The sequence below is a fragment of the Phacochoerus africanus genome, chromosome 5, assembly GCF_016906955.1.
Source record: "Phacochoerus africanus isolate WHEZ1 chromosome 5, ROS_Pafr_v1, whole genome shotgun sequence".
In the NCBI taxonomy this organism is placed as follows: Eukaryota; Metazoa; Chordata; class Mammalia; order Artiodactyla; family Suidae; genus Phacochoerus; species Phacochoerus africanus.
Window position 1 is genome coordinate 125,585,755 of NC_062548.1, and position 19,875 is coordinate 125,605,629.

Here is a 19,875-nt window from a genome sequence, read left to right on the forward strand (position 1 = left end):
CTTGGCAGGAAATCCGCGAGGAGCAGCGCCGGGTTGTGCAAACAGCCTCACAATGTCCGCCTGTGTGTGTGCACTCGACTTTGCCCACGTTGCCCACAATGCTCTGTGTTTTTTTTGGATAATGGGCCTCTGTGGACCCATAGGCCTTGTCATGCAAAGGGAGTGACCTGTGTTTGTCATAAATGGGCACTTGTATGATTAATAGGCACGCGAGCGCGCCCGCAGCAGCAGTGCAGCACCGGCTTCACCTCCTTGCCGAGGCGGTGGTCTGAGTCGCCTTCATCCCTCGCTACAAAGCAGCCAGGCAGGATTTATTGCTAAAAGGGAAACGACTTGTTTGTTGTGGTTGCAATTTTTTATGTGCGAGACAGGAGGTGTGGAAAACTGGTATTTGTTGCTGGAGGCTAACTGCATGCTGGGTACTACACGGTGCTTTTCCTGCATCTTATTTACTCAGTAAAGACACAACCGAGGAAGTATTATGATTTGCTTTTTTTTTTTTTTTTTGGACATGCCTCTGGCATGCAGAAATTCCCAGGACAGGGGATCAAACCCATGCTACAACAATGTCTGTGCTGGATACTTAAACCACTAGGTCACCAGGGAGCTCCTGTGAGCATTTCACAGATGAGGACAACTCAAATTCAAAAGAGGATAAGACACACCCCACTAAGGTCTCCACACCTGTGCTGTTCCTACTAAAAGACTAACCTTTCGTCAGGGTCCACGTCCCATACACTCGGAAGCGCCTTCCTCATCCTGCCTGGCTGGCTGTACACTGAAATTGGCGATTTTAAGATAAATGAGGGGAGTGTCCATTGTGGCCCAGTGAGTTAAGAACCTGACTAGTATCCATGAGGATTCGGGTTCAATCCCTGGCCTCGCTCTGTGGGTTAAGGATCCAGTGTTGCCATAAGCTTCAGTGTAGATCACAGATACGGCTGGGATCTGGCATTGCCGCGGCTGTGGTGCATTAGGCCTGCAGCTGCAGTTCCGATTGGACCCGGGAATGTCCATATGCCACAGGTGTGGCCGTCAAAAGGAAAAATAAATAAATAAATAAATAAATAAATAAATGAGGGCTGACCATCCCTGGATGTCGGTGTGTATTGTCCCTGCTGGAATAATATGCAAAAACATGTGGGGCTGTGCATGGGTGTGTTTTTCTAAGAAGGCCCATTTTCATCAGATTCTCAAAATCATCATGATCATAAAACCACAGAGATAAGTACACCCCCCTCCCAAATATCTCAATTTGGGGAAATGCTTATTTTCTCCAACCTGTTCCTCTTCCCAGTGACGTCCTCCGTTTGCCTCCTCTGCAGTTGGCAGTCTTCTTGTCGCTGCTGTGCTGTGATTGTCTCTCGAGTCTTCCATTCCATTTCAGGGGCCATAAGTGAAGAGGCTGTGTACTGAACCTGTGCTTGGAGCTTGGGGCCAGGGGAGGAGTTGGCAGGGGACAGGGTAGGGTAACATTCTGAAAACGAAAAAGACAGAGCCCTTGAAAGAATTCACAGGCAGAACTGGAAGGTTGTTCTTTAGCCTGGGGGTCAGGGAGGAGGTATCTGGGAGGAAAGGCAGTTTGACGTGGGCCTTGAAAGACGGGACCACAGGCCGGGGGGGAGGGGAAGCCTGTTCCAGGCAGAGGGAGCAGCATGAGCAGAAGAACGAGGAAGAACGAGGCCAGAGCTGTTGGCACTCTCCACATTCAGGTGTGACCGCAGTATGGAGTGTTCAGAGGGGCTGAAACTTGAAGGAGAGCTCCGTTGGGTTTTCCAGCTCTGATACCATGTAAAAAATGGCTCCATCTGAATCTGACAGCCAGCTTGGGAAGCGATACACTCAAACAGACCTTTTACCCAGCTGACTCCACCTCCCTGGAGAGGCTGCTCCTGGCACAGGAACCCACACCTCCCCTCCCAGCTTTCAGTGATGGGTGTTGCTGTTTTGGGGGGGTGGGGTCAACCCAGGAAATTTATTGTAAAACCTTACTTTGGTTTTCAGTGAATGGTACTTTGAAATCTAGGTGCTTGCCTGTTTCAGAAACCAGAGACTGAGACCAAAACAGAACCCCTCCCGCCTCTGAGATTTCAAGGGAGGTTTTCAGCCCTTTGGGTGGCCTTGACACTTGAGATGTAATGGATCACACCAGCCTCCCCTGGCTTTAAATTCTTCAGGTTTTCAGGATGTGAAATGGCTTTTTTTTTTTTTTCCTGCTTTTTAGGGCTGCACCCGCAGCATCGGGAGGCTCCCAGGCTAGGGGTTCAATCGGAGCTACAGCTGCTGGCCTATACCACAGCCACAGCAACATCAGATCCAAGCCGAGGCTGAGACCTATACCACAGCTCACGGCAACGCCAGATCCTTAGCCCACTGAGCGAGGCCAGGGATCGAACCCGAAACCTCATGGTTCCTCATCGGATTCGTTTCCTCTGCACCATGATGGGAACTCCTGAAATGGCTTTTGGTGGTCCTTCTGATACTTCTGTAATTTTTGACATCCCTTCACCCCCAGATGAATTTGACCTAGGAAGTGATACCCCTAATGCTTTGACATGTCACTTCCGAAGCCTCCTTTGGTGCACAGGCAGGTCCCCACTTAAGAAAACTCAGCATCTGAAAACCCAGACTTACAGTCAAGTCAGTCCCTGGCACTGGGGTGGGCAGGCTTCTTGAGGGGTTTTTTGTTTCCCAGAAGGACGCCTTCCGAGGACACCATGCCTCCCGGTGCCTTGACCTGTGAGGGCATAGTTCACCACCTGACAGTGAACCATGGAGACAGAGAGACCTCGGTCACCAGTGTGTGACACAGCTGCCCAGGGAATGAGAGCCAGGCAGGGACTGGGGGAAAGCCTTTTTCTTTCCTTCTTTTTTTTAGGTTACGTTGTACGATAACAGAAAGGGGAGAGATTTAATTCACCCGCGTTCACTTTGCACATAACATTTCCCGTTCATGTGCTCAGTCGCTGCTGTGTGATCCAAAGTACTGGTGTAGGACGAGGGGAGGTGAGAGTGCACGGAAGACAGTGACAGGAGAGATCGAGGCCAGGAGAAAGGTGTAGGGAAGAGGCAGGGCTAAAGGAGACGGGGGAAGTTGGTGGAAGACTAGGTCTAAGTGGTGCCGTAGATGGGGAAATCTCGGGCAACGCTCAGGTTTCTGGCTCATAATTAGGGGGGCGACAGTGATGATGATGCCTTTCTTTGAACAAGGAAGGAGGAGGACATTTGGGGAGGGCAGAACTTAAGGACCTTAAAGTCTCCCCCAAATTGCTGTACTTAGATTTACGGGCCTGGAGTTGAGGAGGGAGGTCCAGTTGGGGGCTAGAGGTTGGTCACTTGCATCCGGATGGAAGTCAGAGTTTGGAGGGTTTCCCCTGGACGGGGAAGAAAAGTGTGAGGGGAGACCATCGGAGATGGACGTTTAAAGGTTCGATGGAGGAGGCAGAGCCTTAAGAAGGAACATCCCAAGAGATGAGGGCCAGCAAGGAGTCCTCCAGCGGCCCAGGGAGGGAGGAGGGAGGAGGGCTTGGCCAAGAGCCCACAGGCCAAGACTGTCTTGTGGCCCTGGGCTCTGAGGAAGAGGAGCCTGGCTCCTGTCCCTTTAAATACCTAAGAGCAGTTCTGGAAAAGGGAGATTTGTAATTTGAAGGAACAGTAGTCTTTTTAATCTAAATCACTGACGGAACACCCCAAACTTTGGGCAGCTTCTCCATGTAATGTGCCCTTTCAGTTTTTAAACCGAAGCAAGACCATCTGAGAGAAGTGGAATAAATAGCTTACTGGGAGTTCCCGTCGTAGCTCAGTGGTTAAAGAATCCAACTAGGAACGATGAGGTTGTGGGTTTGATCCCTGGCCTCTGTAGCTCCAGTTAGACCCCTAGCCTTGGAACCTCCGTATGCCACAGCTTCAGCCCTAAGAGGACAAAAATAAGTAAGTAAATAAAAGGCTTACTGAACATGATTCAGTAAGTAAAAGGCATTTCCAAGGCTGCTGGCCCTGCAAGGGGTCACTCTCCTTTTTCTTTCTTTCTTTCTTTCTTTCTTTCTTTCTTTCTTTCTTTCTTTCTTTCTTTCTTTCTTTCTTTCTTTCTTTCTTTCTTTCTTTCTTTCTTTCTTTCTTTCTTTCTTTCTTTCTTTCTTTCTTTCTTTCTTTCTTTCTTTTTTTTCAGTGAATGCATCTGAGGCATATGGAAGTTCCCAGGACAGGGACTGAATTTAAGCCTTAACTGTGACCCACACTACAGCTTCAGCAGTTCTGGGTCCTTAACCCACTCTGCTGCAGTGGGGACTCTGAGTCTCTCTCCTTTTGAAACTAGGCAGAAGTGGCCTTGGGTGGGCTGCCACTGTCAGCCCTCCTTCTAAGGAAGGGGCAGGCTTAGCAAGCTGTTTCCTCATCACCATGTTCTCGACTTCACAAGTGGAAGGGAACAAATCCACTCATGACGTCCCGGCAGTGGGCTGGTCCAGAACAAAGCCCCAGTTTGATTGTTTCCATATTCACTAGGAGTGGGGAGGGGAGGAGGACATTGGCTTTGATTGCCTAAAAAAAAAAAAAAAAAGAAGAATCTAATTGGGCCCTCATTTCTTGGAGACTCGTTGCTGCTGTGATAGTGATGTTTGTGGAAAAATTAGCTATGATGAGGTAATAGTCTGTTTTAGAAAACTGAACTCAGATATTGAAGGGACTTCAACCTGTTGTCAACCTGCACCTCATCGTTTATGGTCCACCCGTAATGGTCCCTCAGTTTTTAGTTTTTTGTTCTTTTTGGGGTTTTTTTGGTTTTTTTTTTGAGAATTGCCAAGGATTGCTCTCCAATTTGACTCAAGCCGCTGGTCTTCCCCCGGGGATGCCACGCCCTGTTGAGGGACATCGTGGTATTAGTGACGGATGAGCACATTCAAGGCATTTTCCCATTTGAGTGCCGTTGCTTATGGTGTGAAAAGGTTTTGAAAACGCATTTTAGCCGTTAACTCATTTTTAGTGTCAGATGAAAGTGCCTAGTAGATGCTCTAGTTTTCCTTCTTCGTCTTGGGATGAAATCATCTGTTGGATTCTTGGCAGCACATTTGGCAACGGAACATAAAACCTCCCGACTTCATGGCAGGAGTGGCAGCTGGGGAAGAGACTTCCAGCCCAGCCCAGTTCTATAAAACTGCTAACCTGGTTTAGAAGATTCGGGCTCCTGGAATTTGTAGGCGGGGCCACCTCATTCCATCAGTGTGTGTTCCTCCCCTGGAAAAGCAGGTGCTTCTCTCATTGAAGAAATGTATCAGAGTTCCTGCTGTGGCTCAGCAGGTTAAGAATCCAGTGAGTGTCCGTGAGGATGCAAGTTCGATCCCTGGCCTCGTTCAGTGGGTTAAGGATCTGGTGTTGCCACAAGCTGTGGTGTAGGTTGTGGATGTGACTTGGATCCCACGTTGCTGTGACTATGGCATAGGCCAGCAGCTGCAGCTGCAGTTCAGCCTTTAACCTGGGAACTTCCATATGCCACAGACATGGCGAAGGAAGGAAGGGAGAAAGAAGGAAGGAAAGAAAGAAAGAAAGAAAGATACCTTTCTTAGTTGAGAAGAATTTCTTTAAAACCTCTTCTTTCGGCTCTAATCTGTTATAGGCTGATGGTTAACAGGTTTTGTGTACAATTCAAGACAATCGAGAAGGGTAAGTGATGTATGATGGGGTGGGTGCTGGGATCGCTGGGGGAAGGTGGCTCTGGGCTGTGTGAATTCCAGATGTATCAGAGTGGTTCTCTCTGCCCCCTGTTCAGCAACCTGGAAGGCAGGCAAGCCTGAGGGGTTGCTTGCTTTTGGGGGGACAGTGTGGGGAGCCTACAAGCCTCTTCTGTCACTGGCAGCAGCTGCTCTCCTGACTGCCTTCATGATTTCTCCAGTTCTGAGCCTTGTTGACCAGGCTGAAAGGTGGATCATCTTCACAGCCTTCCTAAAATCACATCCAGTTGCCAGAAACTCTCCTAAAGCCAGAACTGGACTTCTTCCCTCCCTCTGCTGGGGAAGTCACAGGGCTCTGTTGTAGTTCAAAGGTCAGACTTATGGTAAAACTAAGTTAAGGTCGGTGACAGGATGCAGCTGGAGGCACCAGCCTGCAGGCAGGGATCAGCAGCTCCCAAGCCAGGGCAAGGAACTGACCAGGTTAGCGACTCCCAGGCCTTTGAATTTCATAAACCAATAAAAATTCAAAATAACCTTTGGGGATTTAGGATGCAGCTATCACTTTTTTTTTTGTAAAATAAATAAAAACACTGTAGCATCAAGATATTTGCCTAACTTCAGCCTTCTGCAAGGCTTGTGCCATAGCCTTTATTTCTCATTTGGCCTTGGACTGACCGATGCTTTAGGATAGAACGGTCCGAAAGATTTCTTTGCCAGTGTGAACCGTGTATCAGGCCCTTTGCTGTGAGCTGGAAGTACCAGGAGGTGTGAAAACAGCCCTTCCCAAAAAGGCCAGTGTGGGGAGAAAGCATGTAATTACAGTCTACACTGACAGGCACTGTGACAAGGTCAACAGGGAGTGTTAGGTGAGCAGAGAGAAGCAGAGCTCACCCGAGGGAGTGGGTTCTGTTTTATTTAAGGTGGAGTCAAAGAGGAGGGAAGACTGAAGAAGTTCCTTCTGAAGGTCCGGATTTCCAAACGCATACTTGAAAGGGAATTCCGGGAAGTCAGAGGCCAAGAGCCAGTGCTTAGCGGTCAGATGGAAACTGGATTCCAGACCCAGCTCTGCCACTTGGGAGCTTGACAGACTTTTTCAATCTCTGAAGTTATTTCTTTATCTCTAAAATTGGGATAATAACAGGTCTTACCTCATGTGCTGGTTGCAAAAATTAGAATATGATAGTACATGAAAAGCCGTCATCACTATGGCCTGAATAGCATTTTAAAAAAATGTTATACTCTGGGATTACAGCTAATCTGACTCTTTATTTTTTTTCTTCCAAACAAAAGCAGAGTTCTAAATCAGGAAAAAGAAAAGTGTGTGTGTATTTGTGCATGCAAACCCGTGTGCTTTGCTTCTCTTCTCCTTTTTGGAGCTGAACTGTTAGCAGAAAACAATTTCTTAGGAGAATCTCCTCCTGAGCAGCCTTAGAACCAACTCCCCTGGAAGCAGTTTTGGGCTCAGAGCCAAGGAAGTAGACCTGGAAAAGACCTTGCTTGCATCCCCAGTGGTCGCCCCTGGGAGATAAGAGCCTCCCTTGGCAGGGACCCTGGGGCCATCTCTTTGGCACTGTTAGCACTCCTACAGTGACTAGAGAAGCTCCCTCCTTCTAGATGATTTGGGGGAAAAAAATGTGAAAGGACCCATTTCAGAATTGTATTCCAGTAAATGAAACTTGAGAAATAAGCCTTCTGTTTTCGGAAGACCTCACCAGTCACCCAGCTTGTGTCTTTCTTTCCCTTCTCACTCCCGATCTTCCAGCTGGAAGCTTCCTTTCTACCCAGGGTCCTTCATGTCTGGGTGGAGCTCACTTCTTCTGTAAAACTGACTTTTCTGGAAGACTCCACCCTGCTTGGTTTTCTGTTTTCTCCGAATTCCTAAAGAAATCCATCTTTTCCTGTACATGTCATGGAACAGTACTCGTGTAGAACAGGCTGCTTTGGAATCTAATGGAAACCTTAGACTCTCTTTCCAGAATAAAAGGCGCATATACATACAATACTATACTGTCCTGCATGCACTTTCAGCAGAGCGTGGACTCTCAGAGTCTCCAGACAGGGCCCTCCCAGGACTCTGGAGCACTAGGTCTCCTCCTATGGGGAAAGAACATGGACTTTGGGTTTCTAGACTCTCAAGCGCTATCTTTTATTCCTCTGTGTAGCCTTCATGAAGATGCTTAACCATCTGAACTTCTTTTTCTTGCAATAAACAAATTAGAGCTACCTGAAGGACCTCTGTAAGGTTTGAGCGAACTTAAGTGTAAAAGCTCCAAATACAGTGCCAGGCACATAGTGGGCACTCAGTAAAATGCGGATGACCCTTTCATCTGTCACCATCATCCCCATCATCACCATCCCCATCATCATCATCCCCATCAGCAGCAGCACCCTCATCATCATCCCCATCATCATCCCCATCATCATCCCCATCATCATCCCCATCATCATCATCCCCGTCATCACCAGCACCATCAGCACCATCACCACCATCATCATCATCCCCATCATCCCCATCATCACCATCCCCATCATCATCATCCCCATCAGCAGCAGCACCATCATCATCATCCCCATCATCATCCCCATCATCATCATCCCCATCATCCCCATCATCACCATCCCCATCATCATCATCCCCATCAGCAGCAGCACCATCATCATCATCCCCATCATCATCCCCATCATCATCCCCATCATCACCAGCACCATCATCACCATCCCCATCATCATCATCCCCATCATCATCCCCATCATCATCCCCATCATCATCCCCATCATCACCATCCCCATCATCATCATCCCCATCAGCAGCAGCACCATCATCATCATCCCCATCATCCCTATCATCATCATCCCCATCATCATCATCCCCATCATCACCAGCACCATCAGCACCATCACCACCATCAGCACCGTCATCATCATCCCCATCATCACCAGCACCATCAGCACCATCAGCACCGTCATCATCATTCCAATTCCTACTCAAAGCATATCAAGTACTTACTACTACTTTCACATTCAGGTAACATGTTGACGCCTTACTGTTTCATCTGAAACTTGTTATGTGCTTCCAGGTCAGTTAACATTCTTAAATTCTTGTGCTGTCTCCCTCAATAGAATGTGTATCACCTGACCACTGTGGCCCTGGCTTCTGCCATTGAATAGCCCGCCTTGAAGTGCTCCGTGTATTCAGGGTGTCCAACAAGTGATTGACTAATTCCCCCAGGGCAGTTATTTAAGGTGATGTTTCTGTTAGAAAACCAAGGAGGGAAGAAGCTTCCCACCAAACTGTTGGCAGATTCCCCTTTTTAAAGGGGAGTTCTATTTTCTCCTTTTATTTAGATAGATCGTGGTCTCCATGAGACTCAATATTGAGAAAGGTAAACCAAGTCTCCTGGGACCAGAGTGGGTGGTGATCTCTGCCCCTTCTTGTGATTGCTGGAAAAATCCATGTGCTGCCCCTTTGTCCTTTGGTATTTTATTCCTTTTCAATAGAGATACTTTATGAGCCCCAGTATCAGGGTTTTCTTCATTAGGTATTTGTGTTGTCCTTGTACTTAATGCTATATTTATGAAATAGGGTGAGTATAGACCCAGCATTTGGTTAAAAATTGAAGTTCTTGATGCTTTTTTTAAAAACATTTACCAAAAGAGTGACCTCTTCATTGGTATTTTCAAAAGCATTTGTTTCTGATTAGGATTTTTTTTGTTGAAAATAGAAATTAACATATACAGAGTTCTCTGTAATTGTCACATACTTACATAAGTATTGCTTTCTTGAAAATTTGGTTTTCTTTAAGAAAGATTTATTTTTTAATCAGATTCTATATTTAATTTTAATACGTTGAAGTTTTCTTACCCTTAAAAAAATGTATCTTCCTCCTAGATATATTTTGAAGATAAAGTAAGAAAATGTATCCAAAATACAGTGTTTGGCACATAGGAAAATGCTTTAAGATTTTAACCTACTGTGTGAAGTTAATGAGACAGTGAAAGACAAACATCATATGATATCATTTATATGTGGAATCTAAAAAAAAGATACAAATGAACTTATTTGCAGAACAGAAACAGACTCACAGACTTTGAAAAATTTATGGTCACCAAAGGGGACAGTGGCGGGGGGATAGACTGGGGGTTTGGAATTGGCATATGCACACTGAGGTATATGGAATGATTGACCAATGGGGACCTACCCAATATCCTGTGATTATCTGTGTGGGAAAAGAATCTGCAAGAGAATGGATGTGTGTACATGTATAACTGAATCACTTTGTTTTACAGCAGAAATTATTACAACCTCATAAACCAGCTATACTTCAGTAAAACTTAAAAAAAAATGGGGAAAAAAGACTGTTGAATATTTACCTGATTGTAGCTTGATGTTCAAGCAGTTTGTATAAAGAATCAGGGATTTGGGGAGATCAAACCTGAACTATAAAGAAATATACAACATATGTGATTCTCAGGATGTTGTGTTTCTTTGATTCCCTGAATGTCTTAAACTATAAAATGACTTGTAATGGTGAATAATTATAGCTAATATCTGTGCAGCATTTTACAGTATTGTACATGGTGCTTTGACACTCACTTCATAGTCCTCACAAGAATCTCACACAGGAGAGGTGATTATATTATAGTTGTTGCAGGTGAGAAACCTGAGGCTCAGAGCTAAAATGATTTGCTCTAGAATAGTGGGGGGAGGGGGTGGTGAGATGGTGCTTCTCATATGTGCGGCTTTCAGACTCTGCTCTAGGAGCTCAGCATCTGTCACTTATACTGTGCATCTTTTGAGACCATCACTGGTCCACATTGTTACTTTGGCCCACCCAGGGCTACACATCCTCAAGACTGTGTTTTCATCTCTTTGTTTGTTTGCCTTTACTGTTATCTTTTATTTTTTCATGATAGTTGATTTATAGTGTTGTGCCAATTTCTGCTGTACAGCAAAGTGACCCAGGCATATGTATATATACATTCTTTTTCTCATATTCCCTTCCATCGTGTTCTAACCCAAGAGACTGGCTATAGTTCCCTTTGCTGGACAGTAGGACCTCATTGCTTATCCGTGCTAAATGGAATGGTTGGCATCCACTAACCCCGAATTTGGCTGATAAAGATTAAGACACAGTGTCAACTTACAACGCGGTGGGAGGACAGGCCCCGCAAGGAGCCAAAGCCGTCATGCCGGACGCCTACACGTAGTCTTCACTTTGATAGAGAAGGGGCAGTCCTGGAGAACCCAGTCATGGAGGAAGATCAGTGCATCGAAGAGCAAAAGGCCCTCTAGAGTGGCCACGGATGCAAAGAGGACTGACCACTTTCCCATGCCCCTCTCCAAGGCAGGAACCATCCTAAGTAAGAGCCAGCCAGGGTGCCTGCAGGGCCCCTACCGTCATGAGTACTTCTCTAACTGGCACCTCCTTCCTTCTCTCTTTATCTGGAAGACAGACTTGGGAACTCTTCCCTTGCTCTGCTCCTACCAGACCCCCCTCTCAGGAGTGAATTCAGAACTTAACAAGACTCAGGGGCACCTTGCGTTGTGCCTTGTCCCAGGGAAGTGTCACTTTAGATGATCTCTGAATATGTCAGGGGAGACATTGTGTGTGTGTTCAAGTAAGCCTAAACTTTATAATATAGACAACACACTAGTTTTAGATAACAAACACGCTTTTTAAATTATCGCTTGAGGAGTTCTCGCTGTGGTGCAGTGGGATCGGCAGCGTCTTGGAAGTGCTGGAACGCAGGTTCAGTCCCCAGCCCGGCACAGTGGGTTAAGGATCCGGCATTGCCAAGACTGTGGCTTAGGTCGTGACTGCAGGCGTACGCATATATACATTCTTGTTCTTATACTATCTTCCATCATGTTCTATCCTAAGAGGCTGGGTGTAGTTCCCTGTGCTATACAGCAGGACCTCATTGCTTATCCATTCTAAATGTAATCGTTTGCATCTGCTAACCCCAAACCCCTAGTCCATCTTGAAAGGGACCTTTATTTCCCCCCTTTGCTTGGGCTCTCAGAAGTTTAGATCAGCCTTGATGTCACCTCCAGCAAATGTGAAGATCTTTTGGCCTTGGATGACCAGTAAATCGCATGATACTTGGCCCTCGGCCTTTATCTTCCTATTCGACTTTTATTTTCCTCTTCCCCCCACTTTCATGGTGTAAGCATTTGCATGCTCTAATAGTGTATAGTAACTTACTTTAAATTCTATTATTGAACAAGATCAAATATTAAGAAAATTCCTTATACTGATTAACCCATCTCACTGGCAACATGGTTCATAGAAATATATTTTGGATGTGCTCAGGAGCTGTTTGAAAAAAATTGGAGAGGCTCTGTCACGAGGAAGGTGGCTGGGGGTGCAGGGAAAGCTCCTTGCGTGAGGGGTCCTCCCAAGGGGGCCTGAGACCTAATCAGAAACAACCAAGGTCACTACCCAGTGTCCATCTATGTGACGTTAACTCCTTTTGCAGACTTTAAACCAGAATATACTTCCATGAGTTCATGTCCCCTTGAACATCCTTTCACTTTCTTTTCCTTTCTTTCACTTTCTTTTCCTTTCTTTTCTTTTGCCAGAAAGAGAGGAACGATATTTATTCAAGGAGCTTGTATTGAAATGCACATTTTCTAGATTCCATAGACTGTACTTGAACCCCAATACTACCTAATGTCACATAGTCATTGTTCCAGACAGTTCCTGTTTGGGATGTGAAACATATAGAATACATCTAGAATAGTTCCAGTTAATTGACTTTGGTCATTGTTTTAAAATCTTGGCCCACATCAGCCAACCAGCTTAAGTAACCTTTTGAACAGACAGAAATGTGCAGCCAGCTAATATTTGGACATATTTCCTTGTGTGTTTGTTTCAGTCTGTTACTAATTTTAAAGGCTTTAACATATTTCCCACCCAGGTACTCTGACAGTAAAACCCTACACAAAACAGACTTTTAGGAGGAAGCTAAATCCATTCAGGTCTCGTGTGACATGTTAATAGCACAAAACTAGGGAAATTAAGAATATTTAACTTCCATTAAGGCATTTTATATGAAGGTCCCGGCTGCTACTAAGCAGTAGAATCATCTTCCTACAAGAAGTGCCTCCAGGTCTGGGTTGGAATGGTTCATTAAATTGGAAACAGATTGTCTCTTGGAGACCCAGGAGGGTTTGTAAATGGTACTCAGTGTCAGGGATGGACTGTTCCAGTTCTGAGTTTTAGTTTGGAAGAACCTGTCTCATGCAGGGCTTTTCTCAAAAATATCTTAAAAGGAAATGTGTGTCAAGGCAAGGGAGGAAGAAAACAATGACAGAAAGAATAGGGAAGATTCTTTTGGAAGAGAGAAACATGGTGTTTGCCTCATTGTGTGTGTGTGCGTGTGTGTACATGTGCATGCATGCCAGCATATTCATATATTTCAGTTTGAGCAAAGTCTAAGGAGTATCAATGCCAGCCTTCTGCCTAACTCATTTTTATAATATTTTTAACTAAATATTTAAGTGTAATATACTATATTTCTATTTACCACCGGTGACAGGAAACTCAATACTTCACAGGGCAAATCACTCAATATACGGACAACCCTAATAGTTAGAGATGTTTTCATGACACTGAATAAAGATCTTCCCGCTTATTTCTTCATTGGTTCTAGTTCTTTTCCCTAGAGCCACATACAACGTATCTGGTTCTTCTCTCATAGGAGAACTTGAAATAAGTATTTGAAGGATGTTAAGATAATTATGATGGGGGCAATTATCACGTAATGTTTCTGGAGCACCTCCTGCACGTCCTATAAGAACTGTGCTAATAAGCATTATATGTTTTTAGCTTATGAATCCTTAAGAATGGATAAAATAGATACATTTAAAAAATTCATTTTGCAGATGAGAAAATTGTGGCATAGAGAGTAATGTACCTTGCTTTGGATAACAGTGCTAGCAGGAAACAGAGCTAGGATTGAAAACAGACCTCCCTCAGAGGTTTCTTTTCTAGCTTCCGTGACTTATACCATGGATGACGTCTGCAGGTGTAGGAGTACTTTCTCAGAGCAGGTGTTGTGGAGGCTAGATTATACCATCTTCTGCACCCAAGGGACCTGCTTGGTGTGTTATGTTCATGCAAAAACTCACCCTTTAGTATGTTCCTCTTTCACTGTAGCTTTCTTACAGTGGCATATTTGTAAAGACGCCTGTAGCTGCATAAATACTGTTGGAAGCCACGTGCATCGAAAATGACAGCCCCGCAGTTCCCTTTTATTGGTGCAGTGATTTTCCACTTGATCCTTCTCAAGGCAAGGTGTCTGAGTTACGGGTTAGAGAGATGCCTTTCAAAGAGCACAGCGTCCAGCCTCAAATCGCAAGCCATCAGTATGTGTAGAATGAATGAGTGGACACGAGCCTCCTGAAGAGGATCGTTTGTCTAGAGATGAAAGCAGTAGAAATTTTGCTATTTCCTTAAATAATAACTACGTTTTCCCTACTCTTTCTTTTTTAGGCTGAGATTGCAGATGTGTAACAAATCTGTATTTCACTAGAGATTTGATTCACCTGAACAAATGCCTCAGGCTGCAGCCTCATTGAAAATACCTTTTTGGATAGTATACCTTTTCATGTTTGCACTTCATGAAATACCTAATCTTGTTACCACTGAAGTGTCAAATTACAAGGGCCTCTGACCTGCCTGGGGTTACACCTCAGGGAAGCGTGACCTCCTGTACAGACTAAGAGGGGTTCCTAGAAGGGTACATCTGTGCTTTCTAAACTCTTTTCCTCAGGAACTTGAAGAAACTTATCTTTCTGGACAGATATTTTAATAACACCCTCTCTGTTCTGCTTGTCCATTGACATGGTATATGGCCACATCAATGGAACAGAAACAAAGCAAGGCTGAAATATTAACTGTAAGGATTCAGAGGATTAGTGAAGAGGAAAAGGAAACACTGGAAAATACCTAAACTCTGCCTCCTATAACATTTCTGATTCCTTGAATTAAAAATAGTTGCTTAAAAAAAAAAATAGTTGCTTAGGAGTTCCCACTGTGGTGCACTGCGTTACGAATCTGACCACAGTGGCTTGGATTGCTGCAGAGGTGCTGGTTCCATCCCTGGCACAGTTCAGTGGATTAAAGCCTACAGCATTGCCACAGCTGCCACTCAGACTCAATCCCTGGCCCTGGAACTTCCATATGACTTGGGTGCAGCCATTAAAAAAAAAAAAAAAAAAAAAAACAAGTCATCCCTCATCTTCTGGTATAAAGATGCCTTCTGATGGGTTTTCATATAAAGCTACTGGGATCCAGTAATATTTATGCAAATCAGTCAGGTATGTCCAACCCTTAAAGAAGTCTGTTTTTTATACTGCTAATGGTATTTGGTTTTATGTTGCCTCTTCTAGGTTTGCTGGGATGGGAAACCTGCTCAAAGTCCTTACCAGGGAAATTGAAAACTACCCGCATTTTTTCCTGGATTTTGAAAGTAAGTTCCAAAAATTAAAAGATGATGGTGAAAACGCTTCACTTTATAGCTTGTTGATAGAGAAGATTCAAGTAAAGATTGTGATATTTAAACCACATCTAAATGACACTCTACATTTTTTTGAGTCTTCAAAGATCATTTCCTTCATTCTTTTCATATATATTTCTTAAAACCTCCAAAGAACATTTTCTTAATATGCCCATGGTTTTCTTTGATTTTAAAAAGCAATTATGTATTATTGGCTTAGCATAAATCATCCTCATGTATTTTCCTAATAATTTTCATAATTTACTATGTCATATTCCCAGGGAAAATAGTGTACCTAGTAATTTACACAGATTGATATAGAACAAGTATCAGTAGATGTGAAAGATACCAGAAATGAGGCTTACAGATTATTTATTTTGCTCTTTGAGTGCTTTTCATTTCTATCAGTTCTTTATTATTTGACAATAATGCAATACAAAGCTACTTCAGGATTCTGGGATACACCACTTTCATCTGAAAGGTTATGTTTCTTTTATCATAACTTTAAATTTTTTTCTGAGGTAAAATGGTCTCTGAATAAATACAGAGATTCTTTCTTACCTTCTTTATTTTTTGACTGAATACATTTACCTTCAGTCCTGAGTTCTCTTTTTGAATTGCAGTTCCACGATACCAAGCGCTGTTAAATGTATTTTGTCTCAGTCGTTACCATCTGTTACAAACTTTACTTTGCTTTAAACTCTAATTTTTCAAATATTTTATTTACTTTTAAAATAAGTTGAAGCTTCCTTGTACATAGATTAAACATTTGAATAGATTTTCTGGGTAAATGCTGGAAGACTCTTTCAAGATACAGCAAAACCAAAAGGTGAGAAAGCTCCCTAGATGTATCTTTTTAGACTCTTTGGGGTGTCTAAAATAGCTACTTGAAAAGGAAAGTGCCTCCAAAGCCGATACATTCTGAAAAAAAAATTAATCTATATTATATTTAATGAAAGAGATCTCACTTCTGATTTAACTCAGTTTGCTGTTGTGGTTTTGTTATTTGTCTGCATTTGGCTGGGTTTGATTGGGTGTGGTTGGTTTTGGTTGGACTTGGCTTGTCTGGCTGGATTTGTTTGAGTTTGATTGGGCTTGGCTGCTTTCAGCTGGATTTGGTTGGGTTTGGTTGGGCTTGGGTGGGTTTGGCTGGATTTGGTTGGGCTTGGTTGAGCTTGGCTGGGTTTGGCTGGATTTGGTTGGGTTTGGTAAAGAGCGCAGCTGTGAGCTTGAGAGCCAAATTGATTTGATACTTCAGAAAGAATAGGCTTTTTCAGTTGGTGTAACTTTTGCTACTCCTCTGCAATATATATATCTTTGTTATTGTTGTTAAAATGAAGATTTATTAGTAACTTTGAAGAATTGTTATGAAATAAATTGCTTGTTATTTCAACACCCTAATTGCATGCATTTTTTAATTGGTCCCCTTCACTTCTTGTCATTGTTTCACTCAGCATGCACACAGGCCAAAATAGTGGCAAAACACCCTCTTCTCTCACATTTTTGGGGACATGTTAACACCAAGGGGAGTTACATGCTACTCTTTTTTGGAAGCTTTAAATTCCACATGCACTTAGGCATGCTTCTCTTAGCACCTACCAGAATTCAGTGGCCCCATTTGTCTATTTAGCTGTTCTTCAATTTTGGCTTTCCATCGTTTCCACAAAGAATAGTGTGGAGTTCTTTGTCAAGTCTAATTTTAAAATCCTTTAAAGTGGTAAAAGTGAAATCTGCAGGGATTTAAAACAGTCGTTTTCATCTGGTATTCTCAGGAGCACCAGACTTCTGAGGCAACATCTCAGGGGTTCTCCTGCCCCACCACCTACAACCCAAGGACTCTGACCTGTTCAGCCTTGTACTTCAGATATTTTCCTAGTATGTTATTTACAGGAAGGTCATGGTCGCTAAAGAAAACACTTTAAGATATTGAGTTGTGATAATGGCCTATGGTACCAAAAAACTCCATTTCTAGATCTTTTTTCAAGAGTGGGACATGTGGACTAGATTCCCATGCCTCATGTCTCATTGCTGACTAGGACTGGAGTATATAAGAAAAACAGAAAGCTATAAATTTATAGAAACATATAAAATCCCCTTTCCTTCCTCCTCAATCCCAAGGAAAAGATTGATGTTATTTCACTGAGACAGAGAGGATGAAATCACTGGGCTGAAGTCACATAGGAAGTGATTGGAGAACTGAGATGGGAACACAGATGTCACTGGCTCTCGCCTTTTTTTTTTTTTTTTAATGTTTTATTCTAGTTGATTTACAGTGTTCTCTCAATTTCGGCTATCCAGCAAAGTGCCCAGTTGTTGGCTTTCTTCATCCCTCTGTGTTCCTTCCTCTGCATGCTCATCACAGGCAGCTTCTTAGAAGTGCTATACCCATCATCCTCTTCTTGATTAGAGAGAGGTCTTAACCGTCTGCAAACGAAGACTTCTCATGAAAAAAAAAGAAATTTGGTTTCTTGATTCTTAAGTCCTATTTCCTAAAGGTAACGTTCAAGAAAGAAGGTTGATGGACTGAAAGAGTGGGAGGGATGGGCTATGGTCATGATTTGCCCTTTCGTCTGTAGATTTCAGCTCAATCCGGGAACAACATGTCGAATACGATTTGCAACATCCTTGTAGAGCCAGGTGATGTCTGGGAGAGGGCGCGGAACAAAAGCAGCCATTGCCTCATGAAGCCTCAGGCTGGCGTGGAGGACAGAATAGGCACGGAATTCAAGACAGAGTAAAACAAGGGGCTTAAGAGAGGCATGGTGTGGCCTGGGAGTAGAGGGAGAAAGCATACATCTAGTTTCAGGAAACACGTGACTACAGGAATTAGAGAAATCTCCTGGCAAAGGTGGCATTTGGAATGGACTTTAAACCATGAGTGTGTTTTTGTTTTTGTTTTTCTGCAGACCTAGAGGAGTTTTCCAAAGAGAATAGCTTAAATCCCTGAGGGAAAACTTGAGCTGAGTGGATGGGAACCTCAGACTTGTTTATGCTAAGAGAGAGGTTGAGGTGTTAGAAGCTCTGGGAGAGAGGCTACATTGAAGAGGAAGCAGGACATCTTAGTAAATTGAGATTCCTGTTGGCAGGGCCTGGGTCCCACCTGGTTGGTGCCCCAGTGCTCAGCTGAGCTTGGAGCACTGGCCACTGAATGAACCTGAGTAACAGATGCTGGCCATGTGAAGAAACGGGATAGAATGGCGAGATCAGGCAGCCAGGATGGCAGAGATGTTCAAAAAGGAGGGAGTGTAAATGGATTCCAATGCTGCAGAGTGGACAAGAAGGAAAAGGCTTGAAAGGGGGATGACGTGTTGGACAGTTAGCTGCCCAGCAGGCTCAGGATGCATTGCTTTGAGTACAGAGTCTGGATTGCAGAGAGTTAGGGAGTAAGGAGTGGAGAGAGAGAAGAAGGCTGAACAGCATGCAGCAACAGCTTAAATGTGTTTGGCATCTCTGCTTTGAGTCTCAAATATTCTTTTTGAAGTCAGTAATGGAGTATAATTGAACTGGGTCAAGTAGATTTAATTAAGCTGGGTCAAAATATAATATAAAATTAGACACGTCTGTCCTTAGGTTTTCCAGTTTTGTAAATCTGATTTAAATTTGTTTGACCTTTGTGGTAGGCTCTACAGTTTATGCTCACATTTCTATACATCATCTTTTTTATTGTATTTTTTCCTCCCACTACTTATTTCTTTCCATGAATAGAAATTTTAAATGTTGATGAAGAGTGATTTGTCATTGTTTCTGTTTTTTATTTTGTCTTTTTCTAGGGGCCGCACATGCGGCATATGGAGGTTCCCAGGCTAGGGGTCTAATTGGAGCTGTAGCCACCGGCCTACGCCAGAGCCACAGCAACTCAGGATCTGAGCCATGTCTGCAACCTACACCACGGCTCACGCCAACACCGGATCCTTAACCCACTGAGCAAGGGCAGGGATCGAACCCGCAACCTCATGGTTCCTAGTCGGATTCGTTAACTGCCGAGCCACAATGGGAACTCCTGTTTTTCTTTTTTATTAAATGCATGCTATATATCTTCTTTAAGAAATCATGGCCTATTCCATGGTCATCAAAATACTCTATTACATTTCCTTTTGAAAGCTTTAGAATTTTAAGGTTTACATTTAGGACAATGATCAATCCTGAACTAATTTTTGTATATGTTGTGAAAGAGGTATTGGGTTTACTTCCTTTTTCACGTGGTATAAAACTGTTCCAGCACAAGTGGATTACTTTAATATCCTTACCGTACATCATGAACTAAGATATATGTGGGGCTACTCCTAGACCTGTTCTTCTCCTCATTGCTTTTGATCCTTTTCACCAATTAATACCAAAACTTAACAACCGTGCAGCCTTAAAGTCAGGAAGAGTCAGACCTTCAACTTTGTTCTTTCTCAAGATGTTTGGAAGAGTCTAGCTCCTTTGCTTTTCAAATAATTTGATTTATCTTTGATTATCACTTCTGAGATGTCGACAAAAAAAAATCTTTCTGGGATATTGATTATAATTACACAAAATCTGTAGATCAATTTGGAGAGAATTGGCATCTGGGCAGTATCTTCCCACCTGTGGATATGGTCTGCCTTTCCACTTGTTTATATATTCTTTAGTTTTACTGACAAAAGTGCTTAGATGTCCCTCATGTCTTTTATTAAATATACCTTTAAAGATGTCATATTCTTGACCATAAACATCTTTCTTG

At 43.4% G+C, this 19,875-nt stretch overlaps 1 protein-coding gene across 4 annotated transcripts in view; it reads left to right on the plus strand.

Moving 5' to 3' along the window:
* Positions 1–19,875, plus strand: part of CYRIA (CYFIP related Rac1 interactor A) — a 103,405-nt gene that overhangs the window by 58,657 nt on the left and 24,873 nt on the right. For 3 of the 4 annotated variants that reach the window (XM_047782609.1, XM_047782610.1, XM_047782608.1), the window contains exon 3: positions 15,064–15,143. In XM_047782609.1, the coding sequence (XP_047638565.1) occupies positions 15,074–15,143 (70 nt within the window). In that variant the 5' untranslated portion in view covers positions 15,064–15,073. Of the gene's footprint in view, positions 1–8,573; positions 8,692–15,063; positions 15,144–19,875 lie in introns of those variants that run through there. The other variant, XM_047782611.1, reaches the window with a different exon arrangement.